General features: G+C 46.8%; 1 protein-coding gene across 1 annotated transcript; it reads right to left on the reverse strand.

Annotated features, from left to right (window-relative positions):
- Positions 1 to 1,856: 1,856 nt before the first annotated feature.
- Positions 1,857 to 15,571, reverse strand: KRT8 (keratin 8). The gene is made up of 9 exons (XM_053370249.1): positions 15,182 to 15,571; positions 11,043 to 11,251; positions 9,229 to 9,289; positions 9,041 to 9,136; positions 7,043 to 7,207; positions 4,839 to 4,964; positions 4,042 to 4,262; positions 3,113 to 3,168; positions 1,857 to 2,105 (listed from the first exon to the last, which is right to left on the reverse strand). The coding sequence occupies exons 1-9, from the start codon at positions 15,524 to 15,526 to the stop codon at positions 1,915 to 1,917; spliced, it is 1,470 nt and encodes a 489-aa protein (XP_053226224.1). The 5' UTR covers positions 15,527 to 15,571; the 3' UTR covers positions 1,857 to 1,914.
- Positions 15,572 to 17,081: the final 1,510 nt, after the last annotated feature.

Genomic DNA, 17,081 nt, shown 5'->3' on the forward strand with positions numbered 1-17,081 from the left:
GGCACCAAGGGCCTTGCTTCCTTCTGTGTTTGCATCAGTCAGTTTTCTCCTTAACCCATGTGAAGCCAGAACATGCCACAGCTCCCTAATTGCTGCATACCTCCTACACAAAACAAGTGATTCTTGGGTGCAGAAAATGAATGACATATTTGTGTAATTAATGCTTTTATTAAACAAGGTCTGAGGTGAGAGGTTTGCTGTGCACAGACACCATTTGAGGGGAGAAAAAACACAAAAGAAATGCAGACCATCCTCCTGACCCATTTACTCCACAAGTCCCACAGGAATGAAAAAGACTGCCTGGCTGCAATCCTATGGGTGCTTACATGGGAATGAGCCCCCCAAGTAATCATGCATATATAGGCCTATGCCTTAGCTCTACAAACTTGGGCTCACTTTTGCATTAAATGTGGAGTATTGGGGTTGTTAAATGTTTAACCAAGTGCCCCAGTCTAGTTTTTTTAACCACCACTTTGGCCCTGCAAAGGGGGTGGGAGTTACAAAGCCATCTCCCACATCAAAACCATGCTGGAGGCAACTAAAATGTAATTAAGGTGTGTTTTAAGAATGAAATGCACACATTTCTGCCCTCATCCAGCTAGATTGAGTGATACTGCTCCTCACATTCATTCCCTCTCTCTTAGTTTGGGGGAGTGAACGCACGCAGTACTTTTAAGGCCACAGTTCCTACCAATGCTTATTTTTATTTTTGTGTGTGTTTATTACTTAAAATATTTTTAAAAAAGCAAGCCCCATTGAATTCAAGTAGAACTTCCTTCCTAGTAAAAATGCACAGGGTTCATTGAGAAGTTCAGCTATGTCTACTGCAGGAGGAGCAACAGTGCTCCACCAGCAGCCTCCTAACAGAAAGGTTACCTGATATTAAGTTTGTGTGTGTGTGTGCATCTTTGGTAGGACCTATGAGTTGGGATTGGGGAGGTGATCCAACCGAAATCTCCTGTGGGTTCTACAGAGGCTCATCAAGGATTCCACAAAGGGGCAATCCCATCATGGTAAAAGAATCAAGCAAAGACAAAAGCCCGTGCATTGGAAGTTTATGTAGAAAAACATTCCAAGGAGGCAGAGAAAATTACCTTTGGGGCTGTTTCCATGTAGGAGACAGGACATTGCATCAAGCTTCATTACCCCTGGGTATAAGGCACCAAGGCAGCTCTATATTGCCCAAGGTTCTCTCTTTGGCTTACAGCAGGATTGGGAACAAGTAGCCGTCCAGACATTATTGGACTCCCATCACCTGGCTGTTGCCCATGCAGGCTGGGGTTGATGAGAGTTGGCAGTCCAACAACATGGGTTGGCCACAAGCCCTGCCTGCCTGCTCTGTACTATGAGAAGCTTTGCCAGCTGATTTCTACCATTCAACCTGTAGTTGAAGGTATAAGAGCAGTCCTAGCTTCTCTCCCTGCACCCAAAAAGTCACTGATAATAGTTCTTGAGTAAAACAGGAGTGTCTACAGACTTGGGGGGGGGGGTACTTAAAACATGAATCACTTGTGTATATAGTCAGGGTAGGTGGGAGAGGAAGGGATACAAAAAACTATATATGCATAGCCTAAACAGCACAAAGAAAAGATTTAACAACAGGTTAAGGAGAATCTCAGCTCTTTAGGTAGGGAAACTAGGGGAGAGAAAAATAGATGGAAAAACAGGGGGAGATGGCTTGAAATCTGAGTAGGAGCAACCACCCTGCAACATTTTGTTGCAGGTCCCCCTTGTGATATCTGATGCCCTAGCAAAAGTTGAGGAGAAGAAAATTGCCCCACTACCCCTTCTCCTGCCCTTTTCCCTCCCCAATCCTCCCATTGACCTTTTGACCTAGCTAGATAAAAGAAGGCTCATTGGATTTAAGGCACTCTAAACTGCTGGAGGTGGTTCTTTTTGGATGCAAACAGCATCTCAGTTGGACAGCACATCTGAGGACTCAGACACCAGCTTCCCATCCCGAGTCTCGATCTTCTTGATGACAATGGCCCTCGACTTGGTGACTGCAGAGCTCTCCAGTGGGGAAGAATTCATGGAGTATCCACCACTTGAGTATGAAGAGCTGTAGCCACCCCCATAACTACTGAAGCCACTGGACAGACCACCTGGGTGGGAACAAAGGAGTTTAATATTAGAGACAGAGTGGTGTTTCCAAACCCTAGACAGGGGAAGAAGCTGCCCCAGCTAACAACATCTATAGCACATAAGAGCAGCCCTCCTAAACCAGGCCAATGGCCCACCTAGCCCAGCATCCTGTTTGCATGGTAGCCAACCAGGTGCACCTGTGGGAAGTCTGCAAGCAGGACCTGAGCACAAGAGCACTCTCCCCACTTGCAATTCCCAGCAATTAACAGCAATCACTCTGAAAGTGGAGGCAGAACATGGCCATCATGGCTAGCAGCCATTTACAATGATGAAAACTAAATGTATATGCATATGCATTTTGTTAATCGGTTCCCAGAACAATGTGAGTCATCCATGCAACAGTGGGGCAGTCCTGTTAAAAAGTTTCCTCTGGGCATCCCAGGGTCCCCTTGGTCAGGACTCTGGGACAGAACTGATTTCAGGGCAACGGTGATGCTTCTGGGATCCCCCCCCCCCGCCCACCATAACACAATCTGCATTGGGGAATTATCAGCCTTAATCCCCCCCCGGGGTGATATTGCTGCTCCTATTATTGGCAGAAACTGGGGAATACATGACACAGGGGGCCTCCCAGGTCCTTCAAGCATAGATGGTGGATACATCCAACATGGTGGCTACATTTTCAAAATTTCCACCTATCAATGGAGGTTGGTTAACTGGGACAAATAGTGCCCTGCCCACTGCTCAACCTGCCAGGCAGCCCCTTTCAGCCATTCCAGGAGTTGCACTGGCTGTCAACTTCCTGCCCAGTTTCCTGCCTAGAGGAGGATGAGGACCAACCAAGGAGTTGGCTTTGCCTCTCACTGGTAGCGCTGGCTATATCTGCTTTTCAACTGGTGTATCACCAGCAAAACATTGTGATATAGAAAAGGGAAATCTAGTTGCCATGACTCTTCCATGCCTCAAAACATAACCCTGTGGGTTCATCCTATGCCTCTATTTCAACCAAGTTTCAAAGTCTGCTTACCTGAATAGCCGGTTGTTTTGGTCTGAATGCTCAGGTTCTGCATCCCTGACTCCAGCCTGCCAAAGTGGGTGGAGGGGAAGACAAAGCAAAAAAAAATAATCAGCATGCAGGGACAGAAGAAGCAGGGACAAAAAATGGAACTGCTAAAAGCAAAAGTCTATGTGGAAGTGGAAGCATTTGTCTATGTGCCGGCAATCCCAATTGCTGCATACCCATGTAAGGACAGAGCACTGGAGCATATGCTGCTGCCAGAATGCACTACTGGTTGTGGGGGGTGGGAGGAGAGGGGGCTCCAGAGAGCTGGGGGGGTTTGCAGATGTATTCTGCAATGTGCCATTGACAAAATAATAGTGGTGAATTTCTACTGGACAGTCCAGTCCATTCTGCATTATTGATCGTTCCACTGTCGCTTTCAGGAGGGGCACTCTGGCATTAATAATCAGTGTAATAAAAGGAGGACAAAGAAAAGGCATCCCAGAGGAATTGCAGTATACCGTATTTTTTGCTCTATAAGACTCACTTTTCCCCTCCTAAAAAGTAAGGGGAAATGTGTGTGCGTCTTACGGAGCGAATGCAGGCTGTGCAGCTATCCCAGAAGCCAGAACAGCAAGAGGGATTGCTGCTTTCGCTGCGCAGCAATCCCTCTTGCTGTTCTGGCTTCTGAGATTCAGAATTTTTTTTTCTCGTTTTCCTCCTCCAAAAACTTAGGTGCGTCTTGTGGTCTGGTGCGTCTTATAGAGCAAAAAATACGGTAGTTACTACAGAAGAAAGGGGACATGCACCAACTGGAAACAAAGCAGTACATTAGCCCCCAAAATTTTTGCAGGCACAAGCAGTACTGGAAACTAGATCCCATATGACCACCCCAATGCCACCAAGAGCACTTTTTAAAAGAAGTGCACATGTCAGAGCCCTGTCTTGGCACCCACCTGTTCTCTTCTCCTTCCAGAAGCTTCCTATAGGTGGCGATCTCTATATCCAGAGCCAGCTTGACGTTCATCAGCTCCTGGTATTCCCTCAGCTGGCGGGCCATGTCTTGCTTGGCTCTCTGCAGGGCAGCCTCCAACTCAGACAGTTTGCTGCTGGCATCCTTTACGGCCAACTCCCCACGTTCCTCAGCCTCAGTGATGGCAGCTTCTAGATTAGCACGCTGGGGAGGGGAGGAAAAAAGGAAGAGCCCAATGGTTTTCCCATTTGCAAGAGAGACATTCAGCACTGCCTGTGAAAATCCCAAAAGCCAGAAGCAGCGGTGCAGTGCTCCAGAGTGCATATAGGTATGTGCATATGTGTGTATGCCAAAGACTCAGTCCTGTTTCTGCCTCTGGGTCCCTGTCTCCAGTGTCCTGGAGCTGCCCAGTCTGCATGAAAGGGGAATTTTTTCACCACTGAGAATAACACAGTCAGGATTGAAAGGAGGCGAGACAGCCACTGAGGACTGGCTCCTAGGGTCACTCTGGAAAAGAACACTGAGGAGGAGCTGTTCTGTCCAAGCATTTAGGAGCACTGAAAGCACTAGGTGCTTCAGCTTCAAGCGAAATGGTGTGCTGCAAGTTCTGCCAAGAGCAATGGACCTTGAAGAAAAACGCAACCAATACGATATTGGAGCAATCAAAATCATTTGCCTATGTACAGGTAGGTGGTTGAGTTCCATGAGGTCAGAGGCCTGCCTCTTTGGCTAATGTTATTATATATGGCACTGTATCAATCACAAACATTGCCTCCTGACCTGGCCTTTCAGACCCTCAATTTCTGACTGTATCCGGTTGATGATCCTGTTGAGCTCGTTGATTTCATTCTTGGTGTTGCGCAGGTCATCTCCATGCTTGCCCGCCACTGACTGGAGCTCTTCATACTACAGGGAGGAGACAAAAAGTGACAAATGTGACATGTGTTGGGAACAGCTTCCAAAAAGGTGTCTCTCAGTAAAAGGCGAGGGTCAGAGAATCTCAAGAATCCAGGAAGGGAAGACCTTTGCAGACACTCAGGTGGAGTGCCCTGTTACTACTGCCATGACAGGCAGATTAAACACTTAAAACACACAGTGCACACACAAGGGCAACCTCTTAAAACATGGAGATATTTAACCCTCCACAGCTGTGACCCTCCCCCAGTGCCCTAATGCTGCAGTAAGACTGAGGGGGGGGGGTCTTCCACTGGTGAGCAGAGGGGATGCTGCAGGTTGGGTGGGTGGGTGGGGCCCTTCTCTTCCCCACCAACCAGGGAATAGAGCAACTTTTCTCAGATGTTCTCCAGGTGTTCTTGAACTACAACTCCTATCACCCCTGACCCCTGTCCACTTGCTAGGAATGATGGGAGCTGTAGCCCAACAACATCTAGGGACCAAAGACTGAGAAAGGCCTATTGACCTATTGACATTTCAGAGCAGACATGAGTCTAACATAGCATACACACCATACATTTAAAGCACATTTAAAGCACTCCCGCCCCTTTAAAAAAGGAATCCTGGGAATTGTAGATCTGAGCGGAGTAAGCTACAGTTCCCAGCATGTCAGGATGTTTTTAAATGTTATGGTGTGTAATGCAGCCCAGGAACAAAACAAATTGAGGGGGTGGCCAAGTCATTGTCTCCTAAGCTACCTAAGACGTCCCATTGGAAGGGCTAAACTAGGATCAGCCCCTGAAGTTCTTGGAGAACAGGTACAATATGAATGGGGCAGGTCCTCTGCATATGCCTCCTGCAACTTCCAATAAAACTGGTAGTACACTGGAGTGGCTAAGAGTATGAGTCACAATGCACAAATACTTCCTAAATCTCACTTCAGCCACAAACTCTCCTCATCTGGCCTTAGGCAAGCTATTATCTCTTAGCCTCACCTGCTTCCGTCTGCAACACAAGGATGATCATAGTAATACAGGGTTGTTGTCACTGAGATAATATATATGTTATGCACATTGCCCATACTTTATGCCAAATTATGATGATTAACGTGATTGATGTCAAAGGGCAACTTTCCACCCACCATCATCTCAAATACTGAAGCTCACCAGCATGCCTTTGGCAGCCCCACTCCCCATCACCCACCCCATTTGCAGATTCTAGGATCAAGGCAGCTCACTTCCAATTAAATATAAATCCATCAGACAACACAGAAGCCAGGAGATGCAGCACATGGAATTCAGGGGCATTTCAGAATAGAATACACCGACCCTTGTCAGAACACCACTATGCAGGTCATGCCAGTAAATGGCAGTTGTTTTGGCAACCCTACCTTATGCAAAAACTCACAAAATTCAGGATCCTTTCTAACAAATTTCACTTGCAAAGTTAGCTAACCTATTGGAAGCACACTAGCCCTTGGTATTCTTGCCAGCAGTCTATACATACATTCCCCCTCCAGATGTTGCAGATTTCCTCCATACTCTGAGTCCAAGCAGATTATTTTGCTAGGATTGTTGCTTTTTAATCTGAAATTATGGGGCAGTGTTTATCAATTTACCATAAAGGTGGTGCAAAAAAAGGGTGGAAGTATGTTTCAATATAGTCACGCCATTTCAATTACGTTAGCTGACACTGGCTGTCTTTCACTAAGGAGAACAGATGTAAACTTGTTGGTAATTCAGGGTTTTAGAAGGCAAAGATTTACATCCTTGGCACTGTGGGAAGTTTCACTCTCCCTGGCCACATGGCATGAAAGTGATGTGAGGACTGTGATGATAACACAGTCAATAGTTCGCAGAGTACTGGGGGTGAACGAGTCAACCTATTGCAAACATAAATATGAAAATCCTCAAGCTCATTCACATGAAGTTTCTCACCATTTACTGGGGTTTCATGTCTAGCTAGAAATACCAACAAAAAACATGGAGAAACACAGATCAAAAGGCCCCCCCCTCGTAATATGCCAATTTGCACCCTAAACAGGAAGGATTCCTAGCCCAGCCAGGAGTAAGCAAGGCAGGGGGGCTCACCTTGATCTGGTACATGCTCTCTGCCTCAGCCCGGCTCTTGGCAGCTATTTCTTCATACTGTGCTTTGACCTCAGCAATGATACCATCCAAGTCCAAGCTGCGGTTATTGTCCATAGACAGGACCACAGAGGTGTCGTTGATCTGAGACTGCATTACACGCAGCTCCTGCATTGAGAGAAAGTTGGAGGCAATTTGGTATTACCATCATTAATCATGATCAAGAAGCAAACAACCATGATGAACCAAAAAGGCCTTCAAGAACATGGGGCATTTTATCACATGCTTGGTGGACATCTTAAAAAAGCTTTAAAAAATTGATACAAATACATTAATACAGAAGATTTTGAGGGTTGATATTCAACTGAAGCCAGAACTCCTTCTGCTGGGACTAATGGGATACACAACTAGAAAAAGATTATGGAAGATTATTTCAATATTTGTTCACAGCAGAGATTATGCTATATGCACAAAGATGGAAGGACTTACTATTAACTACTATGGAAAAACGGTTATTGAAATTATTGGATTTGTCAGATATGGCAGAGTTGATGTGTTTAGAGAAAAGTCATTGTTGACATTTATAAATCATCAGGAACCTCTTAGGGACTTTTTACTGTGAAAAGGAAAATGGAACTTGTCTGGATATCTGGGTTTGAAGACTAAAAAAAGGTTGGTTTATGGAAAGTAGAAGAATTAGATGTTATTCTGGAGCAAGTGTTTCACGTAAGTCTATATACAGCTGATACAGAATCAGAAGTCTTGTCCTTTCCTTTCCTCTTTTTCTTTATTTCCTCTCAGTTTTTATGTTAAAAAATGCTTGGTACTTGATGTTAAGTTTTGTACATCATCTTTTGTTTTTCAAGCTTTAAATAATAATAAAAATTCTTATGCAATGAACCAAGGCCTCAAAGTACACGCTCTGCCACAAAGGCACTGCCCTCTTCTCTGCAAGAGGTTTCAACAGTTAGGATCAGGGCTAGGGATGTTGGGCTGCCACACCTATCAGATCCAACCAACATGGCCTGTTGTCAGGAATGATGGGAGCTGGAGTCCAATAACATCCAGAGCGCCCCAAGTTCCCCATCCTGGTTCTACTCCATCACCTGTACTGAAATTTCCTAGGCCATGTTATTAGTGGTTAGAGCAACGTTTCCAAGAGTCCAGCTTCCTGGAAGAAAGCGAAACACTTTGCCCAACAATGCCTTCACATATGCAGCCCAATAAGGTAAGCTTTGCTAAACCTGAGCCACTGGAAAGTCAACTTAACGGTATTGGAAGGAGGAGTTTGTTCATGTCTCAACACACTAGTAAGAATAGCTAAAACCTTATTAAGACCAGGGCCCAGGAAGCTAAAAAGATTTTCAGCATTAGACATGGAGGTGGAAAAAAAGATTTGCTATAAAATTTAAAGACCCTGATAGCCTCTTTACACAAGAAGTCTAGAGGTGGCAACACAAGAACAGGCCTTTTTTGCAGTGGCTCCCTGTCTGTGGAAAGCTCTCCCCAGGGAGGTTCGCATGGTGCCTTCATTATACACTTTTAGGCACCAGGCAAAAACGTTCCTCTTTAACCAGGCCTTTGGCTGATTGACATACAATGCCCTTTCAAAGTGTGTGGGGTTTCTTTTGCGGGGAGGGGTATTGGGTTGTTCTTGTTTTTATTTTGCTTATGTATTTTGTGTTTTTATATTGCGATTTTATCCTGTGCACTGCGCAGAGACCTGTGGGTATAGGGAAGTAAACAAATTTAATAAATACCAGTAATAATTTCAGTCCAATGGATATGTCTGGGCTGCCTATTCTTATTTTAGAGGTTCCCCTTGGTATTTCCAAGCAGAATAGGAGGAAAGCCCATAGGAACCTGCTTTGTCCTGCACCAGACGCTTGGGGCCATCTAGTCAAGTAATGCCCATGCTGACCAGCTACAGGGACATGACAGGGATTGCACCTGGAAGCCCTGGCACACTGGCCATTCTGTTTCCTTAAAGGTGATGCCTACCTCATCATACAACTGCCTCAGGAAGTTGATCTCGTCGGTCAGGCATTCCAGACGGGACTCCAGCTCAACCTTGTTCATGTAGGCCTCATCCACATCCTAAGGAGGTAGAGCACAAGCCACCATTATAATTAAAGACCTCTACGAAGTTGTCACAAAGCATAATAATCACTAGCTAGGAAATCACTCACCTTTTTCAAAAGGACAAACTCATTCTCCTTCTCAGTACGATGGTTGATTTCCTCTTCATACCTAATGGGAAAAGGAACAGGATGGATTAGTTTAGGTGACAAGTGAGCCTAGAATGGCTTCATTTAAACCAAGGCCACATGCTTTTGGTGCAATAACTGCTTTGGGAAGCATGTGTGGAGACACTGTATTTGAGCATGTGCAGAGTGTGCATATGCCCTCTCCTAAGAAACTAAATATCCCACATACATTAGGGTTTAAAATCAAAGGACCTCTAAAACAGAGGAATCAGACATCATAAACTTCCTGCCAAGGCTCAGTCCCAACAGCTTTCACTTCACAAAATTAGGTTTTAGCTGGTTTAATTCACAAACCAAAATTAAGGTGTCACTCAGCTAGCAACCAGTTCAATTAACAAGCAGAGCCGCATCTGGATGACCACATGATCTCCATCCCCAGGTGCATAGGATTGCAGCCTCTGTCTTCAGGTGCAATCCAATCCCAGCTGTGTTCCTCTTTATAAACCGCCCCCTTTTTTCAACATGTTAGTCCAGTCTGTTTTCTCTTCCTCTTTTGTGAGGCAAGGTGCATGAGTGATAGACACCAACACAGACATAATATATGCCAAAAATGCATGGAGACGGAGATCCTAATCCTGTCCTGGAGATTGCTCAGGAGTGGGTTGTGGTCTAATCACCAAAGGCTGCCCGGCTCCTCCTCTGGGTCAGAGATGTCTCCTTGGAGTTCCAGGTACCACACCCCTGCACCCTCCCAGTCCCGGGAAAGCTTGCAACCCTAATGAACAGTATTCCCTTCACTGTCAAGTATGTCTTGAGAGGCAGGCAGGGTATCCATATGTGTCAGCCTCATTTTGGAAATAGTCAGACACTTGCAAGACTGGTTCGTTCACCCTGCTGGTGGTGCACTGCAGCAGCTGTAGTTGTGCTCGATACAAGGAAGAAGAACAGCACGCTCAGGTAACATGGTGTGTACACTTGACTGAAGAGTCAAGGGGGGGGAATAAAGCTACCATGTGCAGGTTTATGACCCAACCATTTTAAGATTCTGCAAAAATGTCTTCCATCCATTACTTCCTCTTAAAGGGAACAATTCATTTCAAGTGTAGCATTATTTAGAGATTGTTTTTTGTATGCTTTTTAATTCTCATTCCTCCAGAAGCTTTGAAGCGTCTTAGAAACATAGGGTTGAAGCTCTTAAAGCAGTAAAATAGTCACCATACAATCTGTCCTTCTCATGTTGTAAGTTTCTAGAGCCCCACTCCACCTTCAGAGTGACCACAGGTGTGTGAAGAGGAATGTGGGGGAAGAAGATGACAAGAGCATTTATTTGCTCCAATACAGTTGCTCCCTGGAAAGAATTCCTCTCCTCCCATCTTAAAGTTATATTAGCACCAATCAGGTTCCTTCTTCGGCAGCGTTTGCCAACATTCCTGATTAGAGTGGGGAACCTGGTTAGCACGGACTGCAACCCAGAGACTGGGACTATTACATCTGCATTAATCAGACATATGGGCAGCAAAAGGTCATTGTCAGGAAAACAGATCCCAAGCCATCAGACACCACTGCCAACTTTAATATAGGGAGCCATTCACATCATTGGTGTGGACTAACAACTTTTGTGTTAAAAAGAAGAAATGCAGTAACTTCAGGAAGCCAAATAGTAGAGCTGATTCCAGAGCAACTATGGAATTTTCACAGCCTTGGCAACAGGTGTGACTCAGGTTTAGCTTAATGCTGTTTAGTCAGAGGAAGATTAAATAATGAAGGTGGAATAACCCAGCTGCCCCCCCACTCACCTAGTCTTGAATTCTTCTACAAGGCCCTGCATGTTGCCCAACTCAGCATCCAGCCTCACTCTCTCCTGCCCTAAGCCATCCAGCTGCCGGCGCAGGTTGTTGATGTAGGCCTCAAACATGCCGTCCATGTTGCTTCGGGTGGTTTTCTGGTTTTGCAGGAGACTCCATTTGGTGTCCAGCATCTTATTCTGCTGCTCCAGGAAACGAACCTGGACGCAAGGGGGGAGAACAGAAGGGATTCCATCCAGTTAAATACTCAGCACAGAAAGCTCACTTCTGTAAAAGTCTGCAGTCTCTTCCACCTGTTTCATCAGATGCCAAAATGGTGTAATCTTCTATCATCTCACAGTTGGCACACCCCCACCATATATTTAAAGCAATGGCTTCCCAAGGAATCCTGGAAGTTCACCCCCAACACAGAGCTACCAACCACACTAAATTTCAGGTCCCAATATTCTTTTTTGCAGGGGGAAGACTACCAATGGCTACTAGCCGTTGTTGAAACACCAGTGACTGAGAGGATCTTGCTGCTTCTGCAGATCAGAAATGACTGAAGGGCACATTCTTAAAAGGCCTCGGGCCAAATAAAAGACCTTTAGACTACCAGCAGGCCTCTAGTTAGGAGCTTGTTTGACAGCTGTTGCCCAGGTTCATCAAACACCATAAACAGATGGACAATAAAAGCAGCCTAATTTCAGCCTAAGATGTGTGTGTGTTAATAAAGGTTGTCCAGGATACAGGAGAAAGCTTTTTAGTTCAGAGTGCCTACTGTTTGCCAGAGGTCTTCCCCTTTTATACATTTGGCCTTGCATTTTTCATTTCTTCTCCCTCATATCCTCCTGCAGGGAAGAGTGCGGGCCCATAATGGAGACGACTTTCAAAGCTCCCTGTGAAAAGTTTTTTTCCACACAGCAAAAGTTCAGCCCACTATCATGGATCAGAGAACTTTATGAAGGCAAACTTTTCAGCAGCACCAACAAACCGGCGGCGGGGGGGGGGGTCTGATCAATATTACAAGCTGCAAAGCCACATAGCAACAATTGCCAGAGGAAGCAATTAAAAGCAACTGCCACTTGTTAACCATTTTCATACTCTCCGGCAAAGGAAGCACGGCAAACTTCGCATTTGATTTATACCACTTCCACAAGCCTCGCTTTCTTTCCCCACCACCACCACTAGGGTTTCCATATTACAAAAAGTGGAAAATCTGGACACAAAAGTTGTTGGGCTTTTTCTGCAAAATCTAAATAAAAAGTTTTTGAGCTATTTTAAAGGAAATTTGCCAAAATCTACACTTCCAACATGGGATGCCATATGTCCAGATTCTCCCGGACATTAAAGCGATTTACGCCCAGGCACCGTTTCCAACAGCCGAAACCTGGCTATGTTTGGGAAATTCCAGCAGCCCTAACATGCACCAAAGATTCTGGGAGTTGTAGTTTGCTGAGAGTAATCAAATTTGAATTAGAGGTTCATTGCCCCGATGTCAAAGAACTACAGTTCCATGGCTGTTGTGGCAAAATGCTTATTAAAGCCAGATTTAAGCATATGAGATTAACCCTGGTGATAAGACGTACGGGTGAGTTGGCATTGCTGGTGTTTAGGTTGCGTGCTTAATCTGAGGCAGCGCTAACTAAGACTTAGACCTGGAGGCCATTTTTATAGGCAGAATGCAGAAGCCCTGTCAGATGGCAAGTAACAACAATGGAGTGAGTGTCTTTGTGTATACCTTCTAACCACAAACAGTCCAGCCCTCAGTGTGGAGAGAGCTGTATTTGGGCTCATCCACACTTCCGCTTGAGCCCTTCCTAGAAAACAGGTTCAAGTGGTTTTCCTGCTCCTTTCTCAGGGAAATTCCACTCTTTTGCTCTAAATTACACCAAACTTCAATCTGGGGAAAATTACCTTTTGCTTTGATTGAGTGCTAAAGAGCTATTTTCCGGGGGGGGGGGAGCAGTGGGACTAGAGGAAGTGTGGATAAGCCCTCTTGTCTAACCTTATGGAGCCCTTCATCTCTGTAGGCTCCAGACATGAGAAGCTGCAGCAGTGTTCAAGCTAAAAAGGTGTGGAGCCAATTGGTGACTCCTGTATTATTTATTATTAACACTAATAATTACCCGAGTCCTGTCTGGCTCCACTCAGTACCATCTGGTACACATTCAAACACCACACCTGGTCTCTTAATACACCCGATTTCAAACTCCGCATCTTTTTGTAGGAAACAGAGGCCTGACATGAATTGAATGCAAAGGAATCCAATTAACTGAAAGCATTCCTGGAAATTCGGAGACAATACAAAAATTGGAAGGGCCCCGTCCAGGTGTATCAAGGAGCCTGCCACAGGCTCCATGCAGCAACTTTTGCAGAAAACTATTATAGGCGAGGAGGACCTTCCAAATTTTGCAATCCAGTCTCTGATATTCTATACTAAAAACTTGGCATAGCCAGGAATGCACATGGAATTCAAGTTGGTGGTTCTCTCCCTCTTCCCATTCTGCTTTAGCATAAGTGGTGCCATACAGAAATAAGGCTTCCACTTTCTAACTCTGCTTATAAGAGTTCAGAAGCTTCACCTCTCATACCTGCATATTTCCTTCCTCCCTCCTACCTGCTCCTGCAATGGCCCTGACTTTGGCAATTGGTTCCATCAGGCTGAGGATAGTTAATGCTAGGGAAAATGCTTTTACTCTTCCTCCTTTGAGGAAGTCTGAAGGCTTCTACCCACTATTATTCAAAAGAGACATTCGGAAACCCAGCTCACAGGAAGCTGCCCTATAGGAGTCAGACCCCAGGGCAGGACCAAGGGCAGTCCTCTTCACATTTTCACTCCCAAAAGGAGAAAGAACCACGGGAGGGTAAACAGGAATCCCACTACCTAGAGTGCATGCTGGGGCCCCAAGACTGCAAACAGCCAACGAAGAATCCACAGGGGAATGGATGTCTAAAGGGGACCCATACCACTGGTTAGCAGGCAGCCTTTCAAAGCTTGCTTCTAATGATTAGCCTGCTCAGTGTTAGCCCAGGGTCAGTGAGAATGAAACTTTTGAGCAAGATTGAGAGCACAGAGGGAATTGTGAATGGCAGCAGCGGGAGACAGCCCAATCCTGCAACCACTCCTGACAGATAGACTATAATTAGAGAGTGGAAACATTATGGCAGCACCTGGCAAAATAGCTCCTGAGAAGTAAGCAGCACAGAGTTAAACGGAGCTTACTCCCAGGTGGTTGCATAAAGGTTTGCAGCCTCAAAAGGCACCTTCAGGAAAGCCCCATCTGTTGGCAGACAAAATTGCTCATAAACCTTTGACTAAGGCCTCTGCAGAAGGGGGCAGCTTGCCCTTCCATCCAGGGACGGCATTCAATGATATATGGTGAGTCATTGATAGAAAATGTGATTGAGGACCTTACGGTTTCCTCTCTTTCCCTACCCACGTCCTTTTTAACCAGGAAAGTAGACAGAACTTTTTTTGTGTAGTCGGCTCTCACACCTGTAGGAGGAGCCTTCGCTTGTTCAACTGGTCTGATCACACACCGGACCAGCTCTGATTCCCCCACCACAGGGGTGAGCAAAGTCCAGGAAACTTTCAGCCCATGAATGTGCTCTTTAAAAGCGATCTTTAGCCTCTCGTTTCCAACACAGATTCCTGCGCACAACCCAGGAGTAGAATCCAGGTTTCACTTTCTTTGCCTGCACAGCAAAGGCCTCTCTTGTGCTTCTCCTTCACTATAAAGACTGCCATTTGCCGAATTCCCTTTCCTCCATCTCACACCTGGGTACACACACCCTCCTTCATTAAGGATAGATCAGCTGACAGAAGAGATGCGAACTTTTACAGAGGTTCCCTCACAGGTCGATTCTAACCGACTGCTTGGGCTGCCCCCCTACAGCTTTCCACCTCCATCCTCCTCACCATTTAATTTCCCCCATCTTATCTGGGATTGTACGCTCCTCGGAGCCAGGGACCCCTTTCCCCTGTGTAAGGCGCTGGTGGTGCCGCGTCAATTAACCCCACAATAACACACAACCAAATCAGGGAGTCCTCTAGTCCCGCCCCCCCCCCGCTGAAACCACTGGGCCTCACTTCTTCCGCGCGCGCCCTGCTTCCAGCGGGTCTCTCCCGCCCCCGCCCCAGGCCCCACCTTGTCAATCAAGTTGGCGAACTTGTTGTTGAGGGTCTTGATCTCCTCCTTCTCCTTGGTGCGCACTTGCTGGATGTTGGGGTCGATCTCCAAGTTGAGCGGCGCCAGCAGACTCTGGTTGACGCTGACGGCCGTGATGCCGCCGCCGCCGCCCAAGGACGAGCTGCTTCGGAAGCCGCCGCCGCCGCCGAAGCGGCTTCCCCCGTAGCTGGAGGAGGCATAGGAGGTGCTGACTCGCGAGGCGCCGACGGGGCCCGCCGTGTAGGAGCGGCTGCTGAAGGAGCGCGCGGGGCCGGCGGAGGCGCTGCGGAAGGACGAGGTGGACGTCGTGGTGGTCCTCTTCATGGTGGCGCCTTCGGGGTCGAGCGGAGCGGGAGGAAGGCGGGCTGCGAAGGGCGGTTCGGGCGGCGGGCGGGCGCGCACCTCCTTATATGCGCTGCCGGGCGAGGGGGCGGGCGCGGTCCTGGCCGAGTGCGGACTCGCAGCACCTGAGTGGCTTTTTGAAAGCAAAGGGGCGGAGCCCGGGCCTGCCTCGCCACGGCGGGGGCGGGGGGGCGCACCTGTTTTAACCCTTCTCTCGCTGGAAGGTAACCCCGAGCAGAAAAGAGAAACCCCGCGCTCAGCCCGAGAGGCTTCCCTGCGGCCGAGACGCCCAAAGAGGGCAGCAGTTGCCCAAGTTTGTCCAGGGGACCCGCCCTTCTCGCACTTGGGGACTTGCACAAAAAGGGCCTCTGCAGCTGGAGCTCTTTAACGCGGCTTTCCCCGGACATTTCCACACCTGGTGTGGCCCCTCTCTGTTAAGTGGAGACCGGGGGTGTATGTCTGCGCGGACTTGTAAATGGGAGCAAGGCAAGACAGTGAATATTCAACTTCCACTGGGAAGTAAAATAACAACTTAAAAGGAATAAGCTCCTGAACAGCAAAGCAAAACACCTGTTCAAGATAAAAAAGGTGTATCTTGCCGGTGTTAATAGCAATACAAGTACAAAAGATTCCCCCCCCCATAGACCATATTAGAAGGAAGGAAGACAATTTTAGTTAAAGCTTTGATATTTGTCTCTGCTTTTATCCTGGTTTTCTCCCCATTCTTGTTCTTCATGGAAATAACTCCTTGTAATCGCCATACTTTCTGTATTCCAATAAAGTTGACGTTAATAATAATACCCCCAAAAAATGACTGAGGGGACAAACACAATTTCAGATCGCCAGCTACTGCCTTTAAAGAGCAAATTAGGGGCTAAAACAGATATGAGGTGGGATTTCTGTATGCAGATCTTCCCTTGTTAGTTTTCAAATTTATTTCAACGCAGAGACGGGCTTGTCTTTTGTGCTACAAACTGATGGTCCAGAAAGTTATTTGATGTGCAAATCTAGCTGGTAATTATCAACTCTGACAAAAATGTACCTTGTAAGAGCATAGGCAGCATTGCAGATTTACAACACAATCCTTTGCAGATTTACCTGTAAGCAGCATTTGCTTTTTGTAAAAACTGAGGTGCTGATACTAATATTTTGATAAACATGCTGAGGGTGCCAGTACAAAATGGCTGCCATTGACAACACAAACAAGGGTGGCAGAGGCTGGCTGAGTGCCCCTTTGCCCCTTAAGCAACCAGAGATTGTGGCAAACATGGGCTTAGAAGCACTGCAGAGCCTCAGTCCCTTTCCACAGTGGTCAGGGCAGCCGCAAGGCATTTGGGCATCTGAGGCAGACCCCCAAACAGCAACCCGCTTCCTGCGAGGGAAGAAAGACCAACCTTGGGATCTGCTGCCCCTGTGGCTCCTGCCACCTGAGGCTGAGGCAGTTGCCTCAGCTTGCCTCATGAGTGGGCCAGCCCTGCCAGGGATCACCATCAAGGGCTGAAGGAAGCCAACGCCTCCCTTCCCTGCTGAAGTCACT

The sequence above is a fragment of the Podarcis raffonei genome, chromosome 2, assembly GCF_027172205.1.
Source record: "Podarcis raffonei isolate rPodRaf1 chromosome 2, rPodRaf1.pri, whole genome shotgun sequence".
NCBI lineage: Eukaryota > Metazoa > Chordata > Lepidosauria > Squamata > Lacertidae > Podarcis > Podarcis raffonei.

What these genes read in the sequence shown, in the direction of transcription:
- KRT8 (XM_053370249.1), bottom strand. Translation starts at nt 15,526, where the DNA reads ATGAAGAGGACCACCACGACGTCCACCTCGTCCTTCCGCAGCGCCTCC. An exon ending in GTAGAAGAATTCAAGACTAG is followed by an intron (nt 9,290 to 11,042) that starts GTGAGTGGGGGG and finishes TTTTCCCATTAG; the next exon opens with GTATGAAGAGGAAATCAACC. An exon ending in TTGAGGGTCTGAAAGGCCAG is followed by an intron (nt 4,263 to 4,838) that starts GTCAGGAGGCAA and finishes TCCCCTCCCCAG; the next exon opens with CGTGCTAATCTAGAAGCTGC.